Raw genomic sequence first — 23,869 nt, forward strand, 5'->3', positions numbered from 1 at the left:
CAAATATTTCATTCATTTCTTATTAATCTGAATGTTTTTGGAGGTCAAAGTAGCAAAATAAAGACAGCTGAATATTTCTGTAAATAGCCTTATTCACTTGGCAGACAAACAAAAAGCCTGAATCCATTTTCTGTCACATTTGTACATGAAGGTCGGCTAATCTGAACCCAGCAACACCTTTAATGAGTTTAGACACCTTTAGATTTTAATTCATGATCAGATTTTATCAACTCCAGTTTGGTATAGCACTTAGATTCATGTTATGTGTTGCACGACTGAGAACTGGTCTGGCATAAAAACAGCTGCTAAACAAAACAATATATGTATATATTTTGTACTAATTAAACAAGACATGTTAATTTGCTGTAGCTTTAAACTACATATGATGTTAAACGTCTCTTCTAACCCTTTTGGGAAACAGGCATTTCACAACTATTCTTTTAAAAAGTAAAAATCAGTGACTGAGAAATGTGCACTGTCTGAGTGTCATCTTGTGATCGCTCTTAGACGTATCAACCCCGATACCATGATAGAAAAAATAAATGCCTATAATCTTGTTTTATACATCGTCATATCTCTGAAATTAAAAACAGAACATGCATATGGAGCCGACATCATTGTTATTTAGAGAAAAGCCAACATTTATTAATCTGAATTGTACCAACACACCAACATAGTCCAAAGCACTATGAAGCAGAGTGTGAAAGACACCCAGTGATAAATTTCTTCATTTTTAGATACAACATTATAGCAATGGTCCAAACAAAAAAGTGTTTCGCAACTAAAGCGGCCCTCAGAAAGAGAGGGTGTGTGCGCACTGTCCGTCTTTCCAAATCTACACGTAACCTTCACACGGAAAGAGTCTTTACTTTGGTCATACACTCAAAAAAATATCAATCTTCCCAAATAACTGCATCAGAAGAGGCTTGTCAACCAAGGCTATGGGATATGATGGTTAAAAAAAATGCTTTTAAGATGTTACCTATAAATGAAGCTCAAATTGTAGTGAGACCCGTCCATGATTTATTAGAGTTCCTTCCTGTTAGTCTCAGTGTTATGCTTACATGAAAGTGACCGTGATATACAAGCAGTTCACGGGGGAGCTGTTCGGTGTTCTTTTGAGTGCTGGTATCTAAATGATGTACAAAGGCCTTGACGTTCCACAAGTCAGTTTTATCTTATAATTGTGTGAACAGGATAATGAACTTGTTTGCACAAAATAACTCGTGCAAACAAGATAAAAAAATACATATATCGCCTTCTACTGGGATCAGATCATCTACACATCTTCACATTTTCAGAATAAATGTCGATAACAACGTGACGGGCAAACATACTGCAGCACAGCCTGCTGCACGTATACACCCTTTATATATAAAAAGCAAACCTATGTTTAATTCCTTTTGTAAAGAATTGTTTTTAAAACTCATATCAATACAAATTGCATCAATATCAAGGCATATGCAAGTCATTACATGTACGCTCATCTGTTTCCAGTGCAGAGGAAGATGTCAATAAACCTGATGTCAAAAAAAAAATCGAGGAGGAGGGGGCAACCATGTTGACTAACAGATGTCTTGCACGCACGTATGTGATATACAAGGTCTCTTATGCTTTGCTTCAGCTGAGACAACTGGCATATAAGCTCTCTCTCTCTCTCTCTGGACATCAGCCAGTGCTAAACACTCTTGCTCCCTGTTCCTGCTCCTCCTCCTCCATTTTGGCGAGCGCTGGCCTTTATTCCCATGGAGAGGAGGAGAGATAGTCATTATAACAGGGTTTTGGCTGGAGTGGGTAGTGGGGTAGTGGGGGATGTACCCGCCTGCCCAATAGCACGCAGACCAGAGATTCCAGTGTAGGCCATCTGTGAGGGATGAACAAACATGGCGGGTGGCAGCTTCTCTCAACAGGAGCAGTTCCCACAGCCTTTCACACTGTTGAGGATCTCCTCCTGCAATTTCCTCCTCTCCTCCTCCTTCTGGGACAGCCGCTCGGCCCGCGGCTCGGCCGAGTTCTTGCTGCTGTTCAGGATTCTGCTGTTCTGGGCGTTCCAGAGGTCTCCGTACAGGCTGCCAGCGGTGCTGAGCAGAGCCTGGTGGGTGCCTCGCTCTGCCACTTTACCCTAAGCAGAGAAAAGCAAACCAAATTATATGGAAAAAAATAAAGTCTAAATGAGGGGGGGGAGGTCTAACAGGATAATAAAAAGGGGCTGTTAACACAGAATCATAGCTAGCATCTCTTCACGGCCACTCTCTCTGCAGACACCCCCCCCCCCTCCAATAAGAATCCCTGCCGCCTCCCCAACAACTGTTGCATTCCTCTTGCAAAACACGCAGACACGCACGCAAATCCACACACATGCCACACAGCCCTCCCACACAGTCACACACAAATGAAAGCACCCCCCTCCCCCCACCTCCCATGAGCATGCAGAGGTGTTGGCATCATCTTTAGTGCACCCAGGATGAACATGTGACTGCTTCCGCTCGTTATTTTAATGAGCACCCCAGGCAGTCCTCTGCTGGTGACACCAGCAAACGCCGTGGCGACATCACACGCAAACATGCCTCCTCGCCACGACCCTCTGATCCCCGCCATCTGACTCGGGAAACACGAACGGCACAGGCTCAACTCGCCGCAGTTCAAAGAGAGCCTCTTCTCATTTTATCCCATCTGACTCGAGCGCTGGCGGAAAATGTCACTTCACCTGTGTTACATTTTATTTGAACTCTTTCTTTCCAGATAATAACTGACTTCACTGTGTTGTGCTCTGCAGCGTCTCCGAGCCCAAGCAGCTGGGACAGCTCTGTAATGCAGCACACAATAGCAAAGCACACCAAGTATCGCTGTTCACCTCCACCCTGACTTAAACGCATCTGACCGAAAAACCGCATAAAGCCATTTGTATGGCGAGCGCCGCGGAAAGACATGTTTAGTCGCGGATAGGGCCTCATCAGTGTCTGGGAAGCTGGCCCATACATTATTAGTCACCGAGACAAACAAGACACGCCATCTGACCAAAACACCCAGTTGAGTCTGACTGGTTTAATGAGCCCTTATGGAGAAAATAATACATTCACTTCTACCAACAGTGTCCTGTTGTTGTTGAAATTAATGAGAGAAGCTAAACAAAGCATGTTTTTATCACGTACGTTCAAGAAAGGTAAATAAATGAGTGCCAAAAAAAAAAAAAAGGAGAGAGACAGACGACTTGCTAACTTCTTTCTAGTTGCTGGCACAAGCGGTGCACTGGGGGTCACGCAGAGTGCGGGTCATCATCCTTCAATGTAAAATCGTCTAATTGGACTGGCAATTAACACACTGCATGTTTATACTTGGGCACACTCAGCAGTCGTATGAAATTGCATTACACCTGAAGATGTTAATCAGGGCAGAATGAGATCAAGTAAAAAAATAAAAATAAAAAAAATGGCTGAGTTCTCACCTCATTGAGCACTATAATCTCATCTGCGTCTACGATTGTTGAAAGCCTGTGGGCGATAAACACAGACGTCCTGTCCTTCACCATTTCCTTCATTGAAGTCAGGATGTTCTGGATGCACACAAGGACAAATAACATTACTACACTGTTAAGCTTTACAAGAGTACCCCCATAATCCAAAGGAAAATATTTCCAAGTTTGCAATAACAAAGGTCTGAAAAGAAAGGGAGGAGGGGGGAAAAAAAGAGAGCATGAATGACAGGAAATATATGAAATGTACTCGCAAACTTTGATTTGAAAGAGAAGCTAAGTCAACACAATGTTGCTCAGCAACATCCACCTCCATATGCTTTTTTCTTTGCAGTGTTTACATATGATAATTTAAAAACACCATCATGACGAGAAGCAAGAGAGAGAGAGGAAAAAAAAAATCTCAATTAACAGCCACGTCTACTGCCCCACTCTTTTCCCTGAAGTTCAGTGAGGGCGCGCTGAACTTTCTCATTAAATGTAACATTTACAAAGACTGTGTGGTTTAAGCTGAGCTGGAGATTAAGTAGGAGAAAACAGTGGCAGGTGGCAAGGGAGAACATGGGGGTGGTATGCGTGCGTGTGTGTGTGTGTGTGCAGCGGGTGTATGTCGCAGCAGGTATGTGACGCAGGAATGAGCTGAATTATTGTGTACCTACAGCAGGTGACTGAGTGGGTGTTTGTTCTGTTAAATGTGTATGCAGACATGCTAATGTGTGCGTGCAGCCGGGAGCGGGCATTTGTGGGTATATTAGAAATTCGTGCTAGTGTCTGTCACTGTCAGACTGACCTCTTCAGTGATGGAGTCCAGGGAGGAGGTTGCTTCGTCATACAGGAGGATGGGCGGATTCTTTAGTATCGCCCGTGCGATTGCGACCCGTTGCTTCTCCCCTCCTGGAACAAACCAGACGTCATAAATAGCAAGGCGAACGCCAAAACCTTTGAAATACGCGTTACTGCAGGTCTCTGTCTGACCCTTCTCGCTAGATAATTACCTCAAACTGAGGGCCAACACCTAGACAATACCAATGCTACACGTTTCAGTCTGGTAAGAAAAGGAAAAAAAAAAGAAAGAAAGAAAGAAAAAAAAACCAGACCTGATTTAATTGTGAAGAAAAATCAGCAGGACGCAAAGATTTCTCCCGCTGTGCCTGACTTTGCCTTTATTACATATGAGCCGTGTGCGGCCACTTGAAAGCAAGCAGTGTTCGGGGAGAGTAAATACTGCTGGCAGTGGAGAACAGAAATGAAGAAAGTTAGGAGCCTGAGAGCCCAGACTGCCTCCTTCCTCGTCCCCCCACCCAGCCCCCCACTCCCTTCCTCCCTCCCACCTCTCGCAAACTCACAGGCAGCTGTCACGTACAGCCGCAGTGAAATTAATGAGAAGTTAGTCATGTCTTTATTTTGTCCATTCTCTCACTCACTCTGTCACTCCACATAAAGAAATCTGTGCTGCCAGTAATTGCATCTTGAATGCTGAGTGAAAATGCTCACACTATGTGTGTTTACGTGGGCTAAATGAGTTGCACAGTGATGCTAGGAACCTAATACTACACAGTCATGTGTAGATCAAATGAGGGTGACTAACTGTAAGGCAACATGCCATTAAACAAGTTCAGACACTAAATTGAAGAAAATGTTGAAGTAATGACAGTACAGCGAGAGATTAATCACAGTTAAAACTATTTCAAAATGCCATGCTCAGAGGTGAAATGTGAGGAAATTTACAGCTCAGCAGCTATATGATACAATGCTCCTGGTTCATTCATGGTACTTTCATATAAACATACTATGCTGAAACTAATGTTCTGAATAAACACAATGTGCTCATTTCATTGAATTTGATAACAAAGACAACAGAATTTATTTGAAAGAAAAGCTACAACATGTGCAACTCTTAAATAACAATGAGAACTTATTGCTTCATCTCTTTATTCTGCCCTACTTCACGGTCAAGATGACCTGCTGAAGTTCAAACTGAGCAGCCGTTACAGTGAACGTGGCATGGCTGTTGGTGTCAAATGGGCTGGTCACAAATTGCTGATATATTGAGAATTTTCCCACATAACCATCTGTAGGGTTTATAGAGAATGATCTAAAAAAAAAAAAAAAAAAGAGCATGGTTTAAAGCCACCAGTCTACCTGAGTACTGTTGCTGACCTTATCCGTATTGTACCCATCCTATGATGGCTGCTTCCAGCAGGATAACATGTGCCATGTCACAAAGCTCAAATCATCCCAGACTGGTTTCTTGAACGCAACAGTGATTCCACTGCACTCAAACAGCCTCCGCAGTCACCAGATCTCAATGCAATAGAGCACCATTGAGATCTGGTAGAGCGAGAGATTCCAATCATGAATGTACAGCTGAAAAATCTTTAGCAGCTGTGAGATGTTGTCGTGTCAATATTGACCAAAATCTCTGGATAATGTTTCCAGCATGTTTCTGAATCCATCCCATGAAGAAATGAGGCAGTTCTGAGGTCAAAAAGAGGTCAAAGCTAGTACTAGCAAGGTGTGCCTAATGATGTGGCTTCTAAGTGTATATAGTCAGTTAAACGTTATTACGTTTATATTTTCATCTTAGAAAAAAATCAATTTTTTGCTATTAATTAAACATTTATAAAGTTATACAATTTACAATCCAGTGAAATAACATAAACAAAAAGTAGCTGATAACCGATTAACCAAAATAGGGCTCAAAACATGTATTGGTTATAACATTTTCCAACAAATGGTTTCAACAATGGTTTTGATTTTGGACTTTTAGCTGTTTGAACATAAATAACTAAATAAGAAGCCCATTTTTTTTTCTTCTTAGAAAATTCCATTTGTTATGAATCATTCTTTTTTTGTGTGATTTTAAAAGAAATGAATGGAACCAGTGGATACTCTTCAGTGAAAATAATAAAAAGCAAACAAACAAGAAAAACAGCCAGTCTTAGATTTCTGTATAACTACTATATTATAATGTGGAACTCTCAGCGCGCCAGTTATTAAGAGAATGGGTGTGATTTTCTTTTTTCCAGTGTAGTACACCATCCAGAAAAAAGCAAAACAAGGCTTTTCAGTGGCTTGCATGGAAAGAGCATACTTAAACAGCAGGCATAATGATGCAGCTAACCTGACAGCTTGAGGCCCCGCTCCCCAACCTGGGTGTCATAGCCATTGGGCATCCTGAGGATAGCGTCATGGAGGCCTGCTAGACGAGCTACTTGATAGACCTCCTCTGGCGTGGCGTTGATTTTCCCGTACTGCAGGTTGTAGAAGATGGTGTTGTGGAACAGAACGGCATCCTGACAGAAACACAGTTAAGAAAAAAATAAGGCTTCAGAGATTGTTTTTTTTTTTTTTTTTTTTTTTAATTGCAGCAGTGAAAGAAACAGAAGACTGCAGTTACAAAGAGGGAGAACGTGAAGGAAGCAAATGACAAAAATATGTGCATGTACCATCTGTTCAGATCAGCCTCTGAGCTCACTGCAGTGAAAACCAAACTGAATTCTGCTCATTTCTGAATGCTATTGTTAATGGTTAATGTTACATTGTTCTTTGCTGCCCCCTTGTTGTGCTTAATCACTAACAATATATTATTACCTTTACCACTTAGAGACAAAAGGTCCACGTGCTTCTTCTGAGGAGGAGAAGGTTCAGACCCCACCACCCCACCCCCGCCAAAAACACAAAATAAAATAAATAAAAATCTCTGTGTGGCTGATAAAAACACCTTTTTCATTTCTGTTTATTTCTGTGATGGATTTTCTCATACCTGAGGAACAACCCCCAAAAGCTTCCTCAGGCTGTCAAGGCTGACGTCTCGGATATTCTGCCCCGCTATGTAGATGTTCCCCCGCTGGGGCTCGTAGAAGCGGAACAAAAGCCGCACAATGGTGCTCTTCCTGCAACCAGACATGGAACCAATCGTCAGCATCCTTCTGTCTGTGAGCTGGGGCGAGCTACACCCCCCACTCTACTAATGATATGTGATAAGACTGTCTAAGACATGCAAATAAGATGACACGGGCTGGGTTAAAGGTTTAACGTACAGCGCAGATCTCGGAAAGGTTACCTACCCCGACCCGCTGCCGCCAACTATAGCCACCTTCTTCCCAGCAGGTACTTCGAAGGACACTCCGTTTAGGACTTTCTGGCCCTCCAGGTATTCAAAATAGACATCCTCAAAGCGGATGGTGGCCTCCTGTGGTGTGATGGTTAATGGTGGGGCGAGATCCTTCTCCTAGAGCACACCATCAGAGGGTTAAGACAGGCAAAATGGAAAAAGAAGAGAAGGATCCAGAACAGCCACTGGCAGAGAAGGCTCAACATGATGCAACATTACTCCAACACCTTGTAAAGAGGCATACTGCTGGAGCACGGAGCCTACATGGACTGCATAAAGCGAGACATTCACAGCAAATTTGAGAGGTCGTTTCAAAAAGGCCGTATGAATCTTCACACGCTGCCCTTCACGGTGATTGAAGGATCAATAGGCGTGAAAACTTTCGGTACATACTGAGCTCAGTCACAGTGCGGCGATGCAGCCAAGGTCAGCAGTGAATAAAACACTGTCCTTAGCTTCAGAGTAAAAGCATGTTCTGCTCAATGTCTATACCACCTAATAGCAACATAATCACACACTATCCACCTCAGTCAATTAATACAAATAACTCTCAGTCCATTAGTATAAACAGATGATAATTTTACACCCTGCGACATGGGAAAAAAGCCAAAATAATTTGTCTTTTATTTTGTGGTGCAGCTTCAAGAGAGGGAGACTTTTAAATTATTTTACATCTACATAATCGGCCAGTGTGTTACCAAAAAAAGACCCCAACAAAAACCTCACACACTCAGACAGTAATGGCCTGCTGGGCAGAACCATTCCACTGGGAATTACAATGGAGAGGAATATTACTGATGAGAGAAAAGTAACTGGACAGATTCATTTCTCTGACTGTAATTACAGGCTGCAGATGAGAATGGCCTTCGTATTGTTAGGGAGGAGGTGCCCATTTGCACTTAAGTGCACTCGTCTGACGCAACATAGGCTGTCTTAAACAAAGAAAGGAAAACGATCCATACAATGAAACATCCCATGAAATAAGAAAATCAAATAAATATGAGGTTTGCAGATTAGAAATTGTACAAATGTTGGGCATTTTATAATTTAAAGAGCAGGATCTGTCTAAACGTTCCTAATTTCTATAGGATGAAATTGTGCACTGGTGGTAGATAATCCCAAAAAAAAAAAAAAAGATTAATCCCACAATTATTTCATTATTTTAGTCATTTTTCAGGAAGTACTGATAGAATTGTTATTTGCACCCTCAGCTGGCAGGGGAACAATAAAGGAGACACTGAGAAAGCTGCACTGCAGGCAGAAGTGGCTTTTGTTAACGACAAAAAAAAACATTAACAAGGCAAAAAATTAACTTTAAGAGGCTGCCAGCTTCTTCAACCTCTCCTGTAACCACAGGATGAGACAGACCAATACCGTGCTTTGAAAGCGCACTCAGTAATCACTGATGACCAAAATTATATGAGTGTAGCAATTTTAACAGAAAGCCATTCACTTAAGTGCAGTTTGACCTTTCATTTCTCCCCATTGACACTCCTTTGTTTCGGTCTGTTTTGCTACCACTAGTCATAATCAATAATTGTGCTGGAACACAACACAAATATTAGGCAAGTTAACAAGTTTATCATTTGTATAGTCCAACAGATAATTGCAACACAACAAATTAACTGAAACACTGGAGTGAAATTAACTATAAAAACAAGGGAAACGAGGCCTAGTTTTTGGGGTTTTTTTTTAAAGAAAGCTTTTAATATACTACAACTCAGACTAAATTATGGATGCTCTAATTAAAATGACCACTGTTTAGTAACTAAAAAAAACTGAATAAATCACTAAGTAAGCAGCCGACAGTTCCGCGAATTTCCCATAATATCCCCAAACTGATCGCATTAATGCAGCGAGCAATGTCATGCACTACAAGTGGCAATAGACGAGGAAGCACCTGAGTCACATGAAGCACGTAATTACTATGTTTGACTGCAACCTATCATTTTTTTTACAACACATGTGGATAGGTTAGTCATGCAGCAATAAGAGGAACTCAGTCTGCTGTTAAAATCTTTTACCGCTCGCTTCTTTTTTTAATCTGCTGGAGAAAATGGATGGGTAACAGGCTTCATCACATTTTGGACTTGCCTTTATCTTCAATTTTTAAGATTCAACTCTGTGGAGATTCATTTATTCTGCTCTGATTCACCTATTCCGTTCTCTACCGTCAGGAGGAGAAAAAATAAATGTGAAGAAGCGCGTGGCAGGCCGATAAGTTACCTTTATCTTGGTGTCGACGTTGAGCAGGGTGAAAAGAGTGTTCATGTCTATAAGGGCCTGTCTGGTCTCTCTGTACACTGTACCCAGGAAGTTTAGAGGGAGGGAGAGCTGAAAGAGCAGCCCGTTCACCATGACCAGGTCTCCCACGGTCATCGTACCTATAGAAAAGCAACAGAACAGCTTACAGCGATGCACACGCTCTCGCTCTACTGTATCATGTATGCATCTTTGGATGCAAGATCCAAAAAAATAAATAACAGTCAAACCTTTTTTTTCTCCTTCTCTTTCTTTCAAGCTGAGAAAGTAGACAAACCATCTCCACCCCCTGTGATTTCAATTTCTGCATCAAAGCTATTTTATATCCTATTCATGCCACTTTTTCATGCTTGCTGTGTTTTGTTCTCATTTAGTTTCTATTATGCAGTTCAGGCAGAGTTTACTTTTCTTTTCCAGTTTCATCGGTCCATTTGATTTTGTTTTGAGATGTTTAAACTTATTTATGTCTAAACCCTATTTCCATTGTGTTCTTACCACAAATCATTGGCATGAAGAGTTATATTCAGCTCAAGTCAGTCTAGCAAGTTTTTTTACCTTTACACATGGATCCAATTCAATTTATGGCTCAAAAGAAATCGGAAGCCCACAACAGACATTTACGTATCACCTTTCCAAACTCCACACTCACCTGCTGCAATGCCCTTGCTAGCGAGCAGCATGATGGCGGTGAGGCCGACGCTGAAGATGGCACTCTGACCAAAGTTGAGCATGGCGAGCGTGGACGTGGTTTTTAAAGAGGATGACTCATAGATCTTCAGGAATCCATCATACTTTTCAGCTTCGTACTTTTCATTATTGAAATACTGCAGCAGAGATGAGAAGTATTAAGACACAGAGCACAGGCCACGGAGACAATGAGAACATTCACAAAAGGAATGAAAGAGTAAGTCGAGAGTGAAAGAGGGAGAGACTCAAATATGGTAATGGTTAAAGGTTAAGGAAGCATGGAGAGCCGTGTCGGCCAGATAGACACTTTTGCGCAGCCTGCCTCGAGGCTGCATTTGTTCTCTGTGACCGCTCTGGGCATAGTCTGGGTCTCAGTTGGCCTCTAAAGCACTTTTTCATGTCTCTGTCTCTTAATCTGCTCCCGTTAGATTTTAAAGGATGCGGAAAGCAATACAGCTGCCTTATCTTTGCATGGTGAAGATTTGGCAGTGAAACAGTAATAGCAGAAACACAACAAAAGTTACAATTATTAGACAACTGGAACAAGAAAAAAAAAGAGAGAGAGAGAAAAGCCTAAACATCCCGTGCAAGTTAAACAAGAATTGCTGCAGATTATTCATCACCGACATTGTCATCATCCTCTGTGTTTACATCTGTAGCAGCTTACACAGACACCTAGATTACTAACAGAGTGCACATAGCTCTTTTAAGTGTTACACCACACAAGCAGCACTAATTCTGATTAAGACATACAGCTATCATTTAAAGGGGGGGAAAAAGAAAAAGAGCCCCAGCCACCAGCACTCTCCTGCACATCTCTTAAATTCGGCACATAAAACAACAATATAATCATAACAATCCTCCTCAACTCTGCTGCCAATTACCTAATATTGTTGCTGCACGGCTGTTTGTTTAGCTTGCATCATTGTTTCTCTGCTCTGGTTAAGTGGGCGATTTGCTTCTCTAGCTAACGGCAGTGGTGCTGTGCGGACACAGACCTGCCACTGATTTGCATATAAGGAAATGCACCGAATAAGAGAGACTAGAAAGTAGCGCATGGAGGACAAACCGAAGCAGTGCAAGGAGCCGTATTCAGGTTCTCATCCAGCCCTTTGTGAAAGTGGAACGGATTTCTGAGTGGGCGGAGATCTAATTACATATGCACACTCACAGCTCAGAGTGATGCTAAATCCGGCCGCATTGACACAGATGACACAAAATAACACAGAACAAAACGTTAAGAAAAACAGGACGCAAAATAATACGGCAAAGAAAATAACACGGTATCCAAAATATATCTGCAACGGCCAACAAAGCAATGAAACGCGATACTGATTATGTTTGCGTTTGTGCTGTGTACTAAAAGATTACCTAAAAAGAGATTTAAAACCGAACAAGATAGAGTTTAAGGTAATGTGACCTTGAGAAAAGTTTACAGTAATCTTTACTGATCACATCAGGCAGGTGAGACTTTTTCTCACTCATAAACCACCCAGGACTTCAGATGACATTTCTATTATATTTTTAAAGCCCCCAGTGGCAGATACCTTTCAGTCCAAAACTATAATTGTGACACAATTTGGGCCATTGACTAAACCGTGAAAATAGTCCTGAGTGTCCGGTGATAAATGTCTCATTGTTTGTAGCTACTGAAGTGACATTTACAGAAATGGTGGACAATTTCATACTGAGAAGAAGAGTGCCGCAGAGAATTAAGAGGAAGAAATGAAGACAAAGAAATATGAGAAAAGTAAAAACACAGGAAATTATGCTTTTATAATGTGTGAGAGCTGAAAAGAAAATAGCTGATGGAATAACCAACAGACAATTAATCAAATATTTTGATATATTCAAGCAGAAATGCAAAAGAATTCCAAGTCTATGAATTGGGATAATTTGAGGCTTTTGGTCTCATGTGACAGATAAAAATGATTCTGAAATAATTAATCCATGTTTTACAGACATTTTGACTTTATACATATATACAAAAGCATGCTTTAAATCATTTTCCTGAAATTTTGTCTAACATAATAACAACCATTCTCCAAGCCAAGGTCTTGTGTTTTGAGTGCTTTTGCAGTGTTTTTCTTATTGCTGGTGTTTGGCGTCTCAGGGCCACTGTATTATAAACCTCAAATAGATAATAAAAATATTTAGATGGTGATATACACATTTATTAATATCGATGTGCCTGGCCAAAGTCAGATCAAGGAGCAGATTTGGTAGGTGTGTACAGGTGTGTTGGGGGGGATTTGAAACTCACCTTAACAGTCTCGTAGTTGAGCAGCGAATCAATAGCTGCATTGCCTGCTTCGTTGTCTGCCTTGTTCATTTCTATTCTGAAACGAGTCCTGTGTGCACAGACACATGAACAACATGGCAGTCACTTGCATCAGTACAAAAACCCGGGTCATGGACCTTTCCTGCAGGGTCCAGACTGTGACACTGGCAGTTGGAGCTCCACTGAAGTAAATATTTGAAAATGATTTGGTTAAGTAATTTACATGCAACACTATCAATAAAATGCTCACAGGAGTTCTTTCTTAATAGAGTAGAGTCTTGCTGACTCTCTCTTCCCTGGGAGAAATGTTCCTACTTTGAAATAATAGCTTCAGTGTGACTGGTAATTCCAGTCCTTAATGTGAGTAATGCACAGCTTGTAAATTTGGTCTACTCATTATTGCCATGATGAAGCTGCTTTTGAAAATGAAATGCTATTACATGCATTTCATTATTGCCAAACTGAAAATCAAAACGGTGACTGGATTTTTTTTTCTATCAAAAATGATAGAAAACGGGAGTTTGGTGCAAATTCTGGCGAATCCTTATGTGTTATGGGTTGGCGTTGCCACGGATCAGGCTTGATTTAATACATCTCATGGGCATTCGAACAGACTGGGCTCTGAGAAGTTTTAAAAAGAGGCTCTTTGTCATGTTCTAGCAGTTAATGAGCAGTTTATCCAACGTGGGTGGACAATGTGAGGCCGTTACTATCAGACAGAGGTGCTGACAAGGAGGCTGTACTTGGCTGGCGGCAAAATTTAGGCAATTTGGGAAACCATCGACTATCGTTTGATGGCTTAGCCTCTTGGAGCAAAGAGCTAATATTTCATAGCTTTCAGTGTAGCCACAAAATATTCCAGTTGTGTGCACTGGTCTTTGATTACCACTTTGTAGTCAGAGTCCTTTTAACCAACTGCATTTGTGCAGACTTTGTTTGCAAATAGATAAACATTGTCTGACAAACTGGCTGTAATTGGAAATCAAAATGCTTCTGGTACCAAGAAATTTTTTTTACATATTCATCCAATTTCAAAAACATTGTTTAGGTGGTTGATACTTTTCTAAGAAACAACCACATCGATGAAAGGACCCAAGGTCTCACAGCAGAACACTGCATTGTAGTCAATCTTATGTAATTTGTCGATGGCTTTAATCGTGGCTGATTTGTGGATTTCAAAGTGAGCATTTTTACAATGCAGAGAGCCACAGAAATGTTAACCAAATCTCTTTGAAGCGATAACAAATCTGAACAACAGGCAGACACAGAAAAAAAAGCAGAAAAAACATCAATCCTACCTCCACTGTGTGACGAGAATTGTGAAAATGGTATACGCTGATAAGGTACCCAAGGCCACTGCTGCAAACTGTCCGCCACACTTGTAATACTGCAGAGGAGAAAAGCACAGGCAGGAAGAAGCATCTTTTACATGCTGTAACTCAACAGCACTGTGATAAAAGTCAAGAGACCACATCAGACCAATCTATTAGCGTCACACGGTACTTTCAGAGGGTATTGTTTTTGATCATTCCACTGTGAAAGCAAGTGTTACAAATGAATAGGAAAAGACAAGAAGTACTCATGATGATGCTTTAGCTATTTGGCCAGTGGAGTCTGCACTTGTTACAGGCAATCTGATCATCCACAGTGGAGTAATAGCACGAACTAAAAGATGAGCCCATCTTTCAGTGGAGGAAGGGGCATCTGTTTAGGGCACACTCCACAGGAGGACATTAAGATGCAAGAAAGCTTTAGGTTTCATCATTAGCACTAATGGGCCCACCAAAAGTTCACAGGGATTCATATTCCATTTAAAATGTAAATGAGATGGTATCTGTGAAATTAATTTCCGGGAAATCGGCTATGAGGAGTGGCAAGGTGATGTTAACATCAAGCACTGAAACAGCAACACCAATAAGAAGTAAAAGCTGAAAAAGAACGCATAAGCACACTGTGTGGTAGTTTGTGTCTTCATTTACACCTATAACTCACCAAAATGGCACTGACGAGGGCCATCTCAAAGACCGTGGGACCAAGATTGAAGACGAGTGCGCTCAAGACAAAAGAGATCCCCCGTGTGCCGCGGTCAATGGCCTTGGACAGCGCCCCTGTCTGTCGGCTGAGATGGAAACCCAGATCCAGATTGTGCAAGTGCAGGAAGACATTCTTTGCTATGCGTCGGATGGAGCTCTGGGCCACCTTGCCGAACACGGTGTTCCTCAGCTCGTTGAAGAAGGCTGCACAAGCCCGTGATGCACCATCTGGGATAGCGGAGGAGATGGAGAGTTTAGGACACCTGCTGTGAAAAGCAGGGAGGTTTAATCTGCAGAAAGTGAGAAACTATTGCCATCCTGAGCACGGGAGACTGTTAAAAGGCAGCAAAACAAGAATATGACCCACACTTGTCTTGTCCTATAAAACAGAACGCAGCACATTGAGGCACTTAAGACTAGACAGGTTTTAGGCTCATTGACTACTCTGAGGAGACGGCTCGTATGAGGTGGCAAGACAAGTCTTTCGCATCATCTCTGGTCTGCAAGCCCTGCAATGCTACAGCAGCAGTCTCCCCTCTGTAATTACAGAGCAGAATGCTGTCTGAAGCCTCACTACTATAGCGGGCCAGCTCACTGCAGACTGAAGGGAGGGAGGGTATCCGAGTGTTCAGCAAGGCATTGAGCGTGTATACCGACAGAACAGAGCAACAGAGACGAGGTTTTATAAGAATGAAATGTAAAGATGTGATCGAGTTGTCAATAAACAGGCTTAATTTGAATGCAGCGTCTAGACTTTCAGCGAAGGAGAGAAGTGGAAGCAAGCGTGTCTTTATGTTAAAGAAATTATCCAATAATAAGATTTTTTTTTTTCAAAGGATCATTAATATACAGCAAGAAAACTGAGCTGTTCAGTCCGATAGCAACTCCAACTAAATACTAAAAAGAAAAGTCAGTTCATCTGAGCTCTCACACTGCTCATAAATTGTTTTACAAGCAGATGGCTAGCATGACTGTCACAAATTGATATTAGTCTGTGTTTGAATGACATGTGGTCTTCCTGTGGTGATTTCACTGAGTTGTGTGAATACATGGCACATCTGCTGAGACCAAAGTCAGGGCAATAATCGCTCTGTCTGCCGCTCTTCGTGGGGCTGTAATGTGGCGTTAAATAGGAATGCTCATCTAATGAACAATGTGTCCACATCTGACAAGGTAGGATGAGCACGGTGCACCCTTTTCAGCCAAATTACACCAGACACTGCAACCTACAAGCACTGTGTCCTCTGTGTCACAAAGAAGAATCTTAAAAAAATGAAATCTCCCTTTTGTAACAGCATCCTCATTTTCTTTCCTCGTTCATTTTTCTTTGTCACCCCAATTCATCTCATCTTGAGCCCTCGTCATGTGCTTCAACTGTAGTATTAGTGTATAAGACCTAAGTGGGCTTATTAGAACAAGTGGCTACAGGGCTAGCATACAGAACTTACAAGCTGATCTTAGTGAAGGCCACAGTGACTTACAATGGTTGTTAGTATTGTCATGTTTATTCATTTTATACTGTTTTCCAGCAGCAGTTCCCAGAAATCCTACGCTAATCAGGAAGGCACGTCACATTCACATCTCACTCCTGATTCTTTTCTTGTACTCACAGAAGCATTTGGACAAAGAGAAGAAAAAGGTGACCCCAAAAGAAGAAGTGAAAGAAGCAACCCTGGCCTCGCCACAGCATGAAAAAAATAACTACCTAACCACTTTCAAAGGACATCTGCAATTTCTTCTCCACTGCTTTATAAATCTATTCACCTCTGTTTGCCTTGAGAGCTCACAGGTATCATACATGATCGTCCTCAGCACTCACGAGAGGGTTGTGAGGATTAAAAGGAATGGAACTCAGACACAGAACGAAGCTCATAATGTAAATAATGTGAGCGAGTAGCAGAGGTTGTGCCGTGGCATTGATATGAATGTGGTGAGAAAGGTCAGCCTGTAGATAATAGGCAGTCCCATAGTCCCATCTTCTGAGCGCGGCACCTGCCAGTGCAATACAAGTCTGGGACTTACAGCCAATCAGCACGGCCGTTGCCATGGTAGCCACAGTGCTTGGCGCGTCATTTAGGTTCAGCATGTGTCCCGACATCTGGTTAAGCTCGTCCACTGCATACTTAAACATGAAGGGCACCATCACATTGGTGATCTGGGAAGGGAGAGAGAGAGGGACAAAACACTCAGAGGAGGAAACAGTTTCAAATAGCCTATTAAACTGACATATGTGTCCAGAGTCTTCTTTTTCTGGCTTTCTGTGGTGTCTCTGTGTGTGCAAACCTCACGGGTCTAGAAAGTAAAACTCCACTGTTACAAAGTAAAGACCAAGATTACCATTCAGGTGCATTCAGTTATGTGTATGCATGGTATGGTATGCTGGGTAGTGTGCATGCATGCATATGTTTTCATCTTGACTGGCTGTGCTGGTGCTGGAGAGGAGGCTGGTGCTTCCTGCTAATGGAATTGAAATGGTTATTAGGGCTAATTAAAAGCACAGGGACAGCTGTGTGACTCAGGCTGGGCGGTCCGCTGCGCATTAGGACAGACAGAGAACACGGCATCACAGAGCAAAGCATTTTCATTTTTAAAAACCATTTCATTTGAACATCTCAACCTCTAACACGGGGGGAGGGTTACTTTATGTTCCTTTACCCCCATCGAATTCTGTGGGGTATAATTTTAATAAAATATCACCAGCATATATGTGAAATAAACCTGTGCCACCTCTGATGTATGAAGGACACCTAATAATGGCCCATTTAAAGTGCAAAAGCTACATCTCTAGGGTTCCTGCTTAATACTCTTGGGTATTATGCTCAGACAATAGAAGTCCTCTGAGTCCCTCAAGGAAAAACAATATCTGCCACTTTGCTACCAAGACAACAGAACATGACACAAAAATAGCCTGAGCCTATTATCACAGGGCCAAAACATGTCCTCAATTTTACCACTAATACATGATAAGGCTGGATGCGCTCTTTAAATCCATTAACGAGCAATGCTGGAGATTAAATTGACACTATGTCAATCTGTACCTCGCAGTATGTCATCCCATAATAGAGATGCTGTGTCAAGTAGCGGAGAAAGGCTTCGGGCTACAAAGAATTAGCTTAAGCTTATAGCAAGGCATGCAGACAGAGAAGGCTTTCTTCGAGGGCAACAAAAACAAGAGCTAGTATATAATCATTTATTTGAAATGAAAATGTCACTGATAATGTCCCTTGCAGAGGTGTGATGCACTTTAACCGCATAATTATTCTGCTGATTTAAAAATTGCATCCACACTGCTGGTGCTTTTAGTTCAAACAGACATACTGCAGAAATCAAGGTTAACTCCAGCCAAGCAGGAAAAAGGGAGGAGAAGATTGGATTGCATGTATGAGCTCTCTCCTCTTTAGCACACACTAGAGGGAGCCATGCTGAGAGGCAGCAGGACACGGTTATTGAGGAGCTGTGAATTTGTGATTGTTTTCCAGGGTGTAAATTAGAGACCATCAACAAATGAAGAGGGAATGCATCACGCGATGATTGGTGCATGCCATTAATTATTTCATAAGACGCTGTTTTAAATGCATGACGGTTTTAGTTTCACATGGGATCTTTACCAAAAGGTGATCACCCATCGTGAGTGCTCATGTTGTTTAAACACAGGGTGGTCAGAGCTGAGAGGTTAATTGATTAAGCAAGAACATTTTTTTTCTTAAAATAAATAAATATATATATGTAAAAAAGATTAGCGTTCTAATATGCTTAATTTGTGTTTCAGTAGAGCTACCTGGTGTGGCGACCCCTTGTGAGTAGCTTAAAGTAGCTTTTAGTACACAACTACAGAGTCACTTGTATCTCGTAACACAGCATCACTGTAGTAAATTCTCAAAGAAAACTTAAGAAAACAAGCTGATCAAAGCAAAACTTCATCCTAAAAAACTACCAGTACAGCTGTTTGTGTGCCAAAAATGATAAAAAAATTTTAAAATCCTAACACTCATAAAATTAATTGCTTCTTGGATGACAGAAAACCAAAAGCAATAAGATATATAAACAGTGATGATACATCAAATTTACACAAAAAAGCATAATTTCCTGCAATAAACTGAGGACCTGTTCAGTGTGTACCCTGCCCCTTGTCACACGACATCTGCGATAGGCTGTACAGGCCCGACCCCATGACCCTGAACTGGATAAGCAGTTAAGCAAATGAATGGATGTGCAAAGTCACTGTATACAAAAGTGAAGCTACAGGTCAACTTTCTGCAAAGTAATGACATGCTGGTATGTTTAAAATTGCTTATGTTTAAAACTCTGTATGCTCTTAACTTTAATCTGTTTTCTTATTATTGTGTATATTTCCAGTTTTTTGTGTTTTTATTTGTTGTACAGTGTCCTTGGGTGCTTTGAAAGGCGCTATTTTTAAATAAAATGTATTATTATGATTATTATTATTATTATTATTATTATTATTATTATAATAATTAATGACTAATTGACGCCACCCTTGCAAGAATTACATGTTGTAAATGTTTATTTGTTGGGGTTTGTTTTCATTAAAAATGAATGAAGGTCCTGAATGCAATACTGAACGGCCCAATTTCATCTGTTGGGCTTCAGAGCACTTCACATCTACATTAACAGGTTTTCACTTCAGTCTCATCCTATAACAACAGTGCCAAAAAAAAAAAAAAGCTGGTGACAAATAATAAAACCAAGCATGGTGTTTTTTCTAAGCATTTCCTAACACACAGTTTGTTAGACCTATTCAAATGACTTGGCTTGACACTGGCATTTTTTCATGACACTTGCTTCACAGATCTTACATTTTTGCACGTACTGAATTTCAAAAATTCAATTTTTTCTGGGAATCTGTGAACTTTTTTAGTTTAATGACAGCATAACTTTTCAAAAAGAAAGTGTGGATATGGCACGTTTACCCTTGTGCCCTCTCTTAAGCCTGAAATCAGCAGGAAATCTACAGTGTAACTGGTAACCCCTCTTAACCTGACGCCATAACGCTCCAGGCCAATCAGAGTGTGTCGAGAATGTTCAAGCATTGCTGTAACACCAATAACATTGGTTTAAAAACAAAGGGCTTTTCAACACTGGTTTTGCATACAGATTTTCCCAGGTTCTGTTAATATTTTAATATCAAATATTTTGGATTTTATATATTGAGAAACATTATTTTTTGTTTTTTTTTTATTTCTTGCTTGAACTGCTGTCAAAAAGCCAAATTAGTATTTGTGTGAATTATTTTTAGCATTCATTCAAGTTTTTGCCCATGTGTTTATACATTATATTGAAAAAAGACACATGCATAACAAAAGCAAACACAATTTCTCACTTTTTAAAACTGACTTCTTGTCTTTAGCATTTTTAATTAAACAGAGCTGAAATGATTTGCAAATTGTTTCATCTTTTTTGGGGTAAAATATGATACTCACTTATGATAACTGTTATAACTAATAATGGTGGATTTAACTGAAGCCAGTGGTAACCTTGGATTATAACCTCTCTTTGTCATTGTGTTTCACTGTGAAAAGCCACGTACATGATTTACAGAATTGTTTCTTAACATCCTGATGATGTCCTTGCCTAAAACATCTACCAGGGGAGAAATTAATAATCCTCATTTCCAATTACCAATTCTCTAAAATGCATCTCTTTTGAAAACAGTAACAAATTAAAATGAGCAGCAACATGCAAGAATGACTCTGAAGCTGTGGGAATATATGATGAGTGAAGACTGCAGGGGGTTTTGTGCTAGTTAACAACTCTGTCTACAATCAGCTGAGTTTATTTTGTCAAAGTATCTTGCTTTCATCTAAGAATATCTGGGTCCTAATGTCACAAGGGAGGGCATTAGCTGTTAGCTAACCTTCTTCTTCAGGGTGGAACAAATCCACAAAGCATAAAGCAGAAGTAATGTGATAAAAATATCAGATGTTGTTAGGTAAGCCCAAGTAATGTGGCTAATCACCAGTCAAACTAATTAAATTCTCTTTATATGATATATATAAAAATAAATAAAAGAGAAATTAAGCTTACCTTGGATCCAGCGAGCAGGCCCAGAGAGAGAGCAACACGGGCTCGCAGGTCGGGTCTATCCTTCGGCCACACATAAGACAGCATCGCAGACAGGATTTGAGCTGAATTCACCTCCTTCAGCTGTGTAAAAGACACAGCAGCAAACTTTATTTATTCAATAGAACACCTTGTAAAATATGTGGGATAACTGCTATGTTAACAGTCTAATTTGCCTCACTGGGCAATACTGGCAAACACCATACATTTTGCATTCAGTGTTGACAATCCCAGTAACCTAAAGATGGCTCTCTGGGCACGCACGTAGAACATCAAATGTCAACAGGAGTCCCCAAGGAGATATGGCAGCCACGATGACAGCAGAGTCTCCAGGTGGACTTGGGGATCCAGTCTGACACTACAAGTCCCACGAGATACCTGGGCTGTCATCCCAGCTGAGGCCGAGAGCCCACTGGTGCCAGCATAGCTGTTTACCCACGCTCCAACACACATCTGCCACAGGGACTCTCCACAGGCCGGAGAATATGCAGTAATTCCTCTAATCCACTCAATATGGTGGCACCATGTTACGACGCTGCTGTATGGCAGCACCTCGTAACAAATTACAGTGAAAGTGCGCCCAGCACCTGCTTTTAATCAAATACAATCAGCAATGTGTGACACTGCTGAGGGAGGATTAAAATGAACAGTTTAATGCACTACTGAAGTTTCTGTAAGGCCCAACTTCATTACAGTTACTTGTTTTATCTGGAAATATTAAATGTAACTCAGCTTTCAGTTAAACTCTTCAATGTGGAAATAATATTAATACCTAACCCAAGTTCTTGTAAAACTAATGTCTCTTTTATTCAAGTCAGATAACATATGTGAAATTCTCAGGAGTCTTATTTTAGCGTTTCGCCCATTAGGCAATGAAGCCGTTAAGAGTTTAAGAGTTCAGCCCCCTAACCCAATTTGACAGAGAAAACTCATTTGACCAGCAATAAGCGTTGACACCGTCTGTGTCAACGCAACATGCGGTTACATTTCCAGGTAGGTGTACATTAGGTTACGGCATAAGGTTTCAGAGGGATTTGCAATTATGATGTAACTACAGCGTAGATTCAATGCAGCAGTTTAAATCAGCTTTAAGGCTGCGTAACACAAAACTGATCCAGCATTTTCAAACAAAAAAAATTAAAGGTTTCATGTCATCCAAGCATGAAAAGTTTCACTAAGTAATCATTAAAACACGGTACCGTACTCACCACATTTTTTGGGTCTGCGCTTAGTCCCCCGCCTGCATGTCCATGCCAACATGTCCGTTTGTCTGTCACCTGTAAGTGCTGTGGAAGGGGAATTCACTGTTACCCTATATTTAATTTGAATAACAGGACACCAATATGTGATTATTTCTTAAAACACACTTACTTTTGCAGCTTCCAAAATCTGACGACTACTTTCGCTCCTGTTGGTGCTCCATGTTGCCGTTCGTAGGTTTGGAGGGGAACTTGACTGAAACACACAAGAGCACTGATTTTACCAATGTTCCTAAATTTTTCAATAATCATGTTTATCACACAGTGAGACAGTGTAAAACAGTAAATAAAAGCAAGCAAAATTTAATAACCCAAAATTCACATCATTTAAAACAAAGAGCAGCCGTGCATGTTTGATTTGTCACAGTTTTTACTCCGGATGCACTTCCCTCCTCTATTCGATTCCTCCCAGAATCAAATGGAGGATTTTTTACCTGTTTAGGCAAATGGGTAAACCACTACACTCACATCATTTAAACAAATAAGTACTAAATATTTAATTCATTGTACGATTTCAGCAAATTTTTAAGCATTCATAGTCGGAGTTCAAAGGTTATGCAAACCGAACAAACAGAAGAGAAGTTGCCTAAACTGGTTTTTAAATAAAGGTTTGGTAAATGTTTTGAAACACTGAGAACAGGAAATACCACATTGAAGCACAGTAATGGATCAAGCAGGACCTGAGTGCTTAAAAACACAGCATTTGTATGGTTCATTTAAGATCAAACTGAGCGTAAACCTACCCTGTAATAAGACTCCAGTGACTATGAGTGAAATAGGTTAACATGTTTGATACTTTTATTTCCTATAAGACACAGCACGACTGTAAACATCCCTCTTATCTGTTTTGACCTGCCATGTGAAGATGACAGATAAACGGCATACTTAACATGAGGTGAGAGTGAACCGATCTAGTGTCAGACACATTAAATGGAAATGTGACAACTTGGAAGAGTTGGAGCTAAGAATGAATAACTTCTAAAAACAACAGTAAATGTGCCAAATAATTTATAACACTGCGTTTACGTGACATATGTTTGACAGGGTGGGACAGTCTTATCTAAGTTTTCAGTAAAGACCGATAACACGTGACTGGGACCTTTGACAGGCTTCAGACTTTGCACGCGCACACACATATTGAACTGTATTTTTAAGAAACCTGTTTGACTTTGACGTGCTTTCCGTTCAGCTGACATACATTCAAAACTAACAACGACGTTATGACATAACATGAGTAACCTAAGTCGTAAGTTAATGCACGGTTAGCTACTTAGCCAGCTACTTAAAGCAATCCCAAACGGCTCTTTTAACAGATGACAACCGCCTGTCTCTCTAACAAACCAGAAAACAAACCATCTATCTAGGTATCATTCCTGAAAGTTACTTAGAAAGACTTTTTCTCTGCCCTTGCCTGATGGCTAAAAGCACCGTGTCCTCTCTGACCAGCCCCGTCCTCACTCACCGGATATGTGCTTTGGCGTGTATGGCCAGTCCCCGGCTCATTACGACTTTTATTCCAAACATGATACGAGCTTGTCTGCCGAATGAGAAGCGCTAGTTTTCGTTTTTGAAAGTGAATGCCGCATTTCAGCGGTGCCAACATCAGCGCCATGTTGTATGAGGAAGGAGGGCAGTTAGTCAACACGCCGGGTACGTCATATCCGGCCTTCTTTAACG

At 40.9% G+C, this 23,869-nt stretch overlaps 1 protein-coding gene across 1 annotated transcript; it reads right to left on the reverse strand.

Annotated features, from left to right (window-relative positions):
• Positions 1-617: 617 nt before the first annotated feature.
• abcb7 (ATP-binding cassette, sub-family B (MDR/TAP), member 7) lies at positions 618-23,831 on the reverse strand. The gene is made up of 16 exons (XM_063491797.1): positions 23,655-23,831; positions 22,305-22,388; positions 22,142-22,219; positions 20,898-21,017; positions 16,875-17,007; positions 14,812-15,080; positions 14,118-14,206; positions 12,802-12,889; positions 10,501-10,675; positions 9,816-9,973; positions 7,543-7,706; positions 7,239-7,368; positions 6,597-6,768; positions 4,263-4,366; positions 3,446-3,553; positions 618-2,122 (listed from the first exon to the last, which is right to left on the reverse strand). The coding sequence occupies exons 1-16, from the start codon at positions 23,802-23,804 to the stop codon at positions 1,904-1,906; spliced, it is 2,241 nt and encodes a 746-aa protein (XP_063347867.1). The 5' UTR covers positions 23,805-23,831; the 3' UTR covers positions 618-1,903.
• Positions 23,832-23,869: the final 38 nt, after the last annotated feature.

The sequence above is a fragment of the Pelmatolapia mariae genome, linkage group LG2, assembly GCF_036321145.2.
Source record: "Pelmatolapia mariae isolate MD_Pm_ZW linkage group LG2, Pm_UMD_F_2, whole genome shotgun sequence".
Taxonomy (NCBI): domain Eukaryota; kingdom Metazoa; phylum Chordata; class Actinopteri; order Cichliformes; family Cichlidae; genus Pelmatolapia; species Pelmatolapia mariae.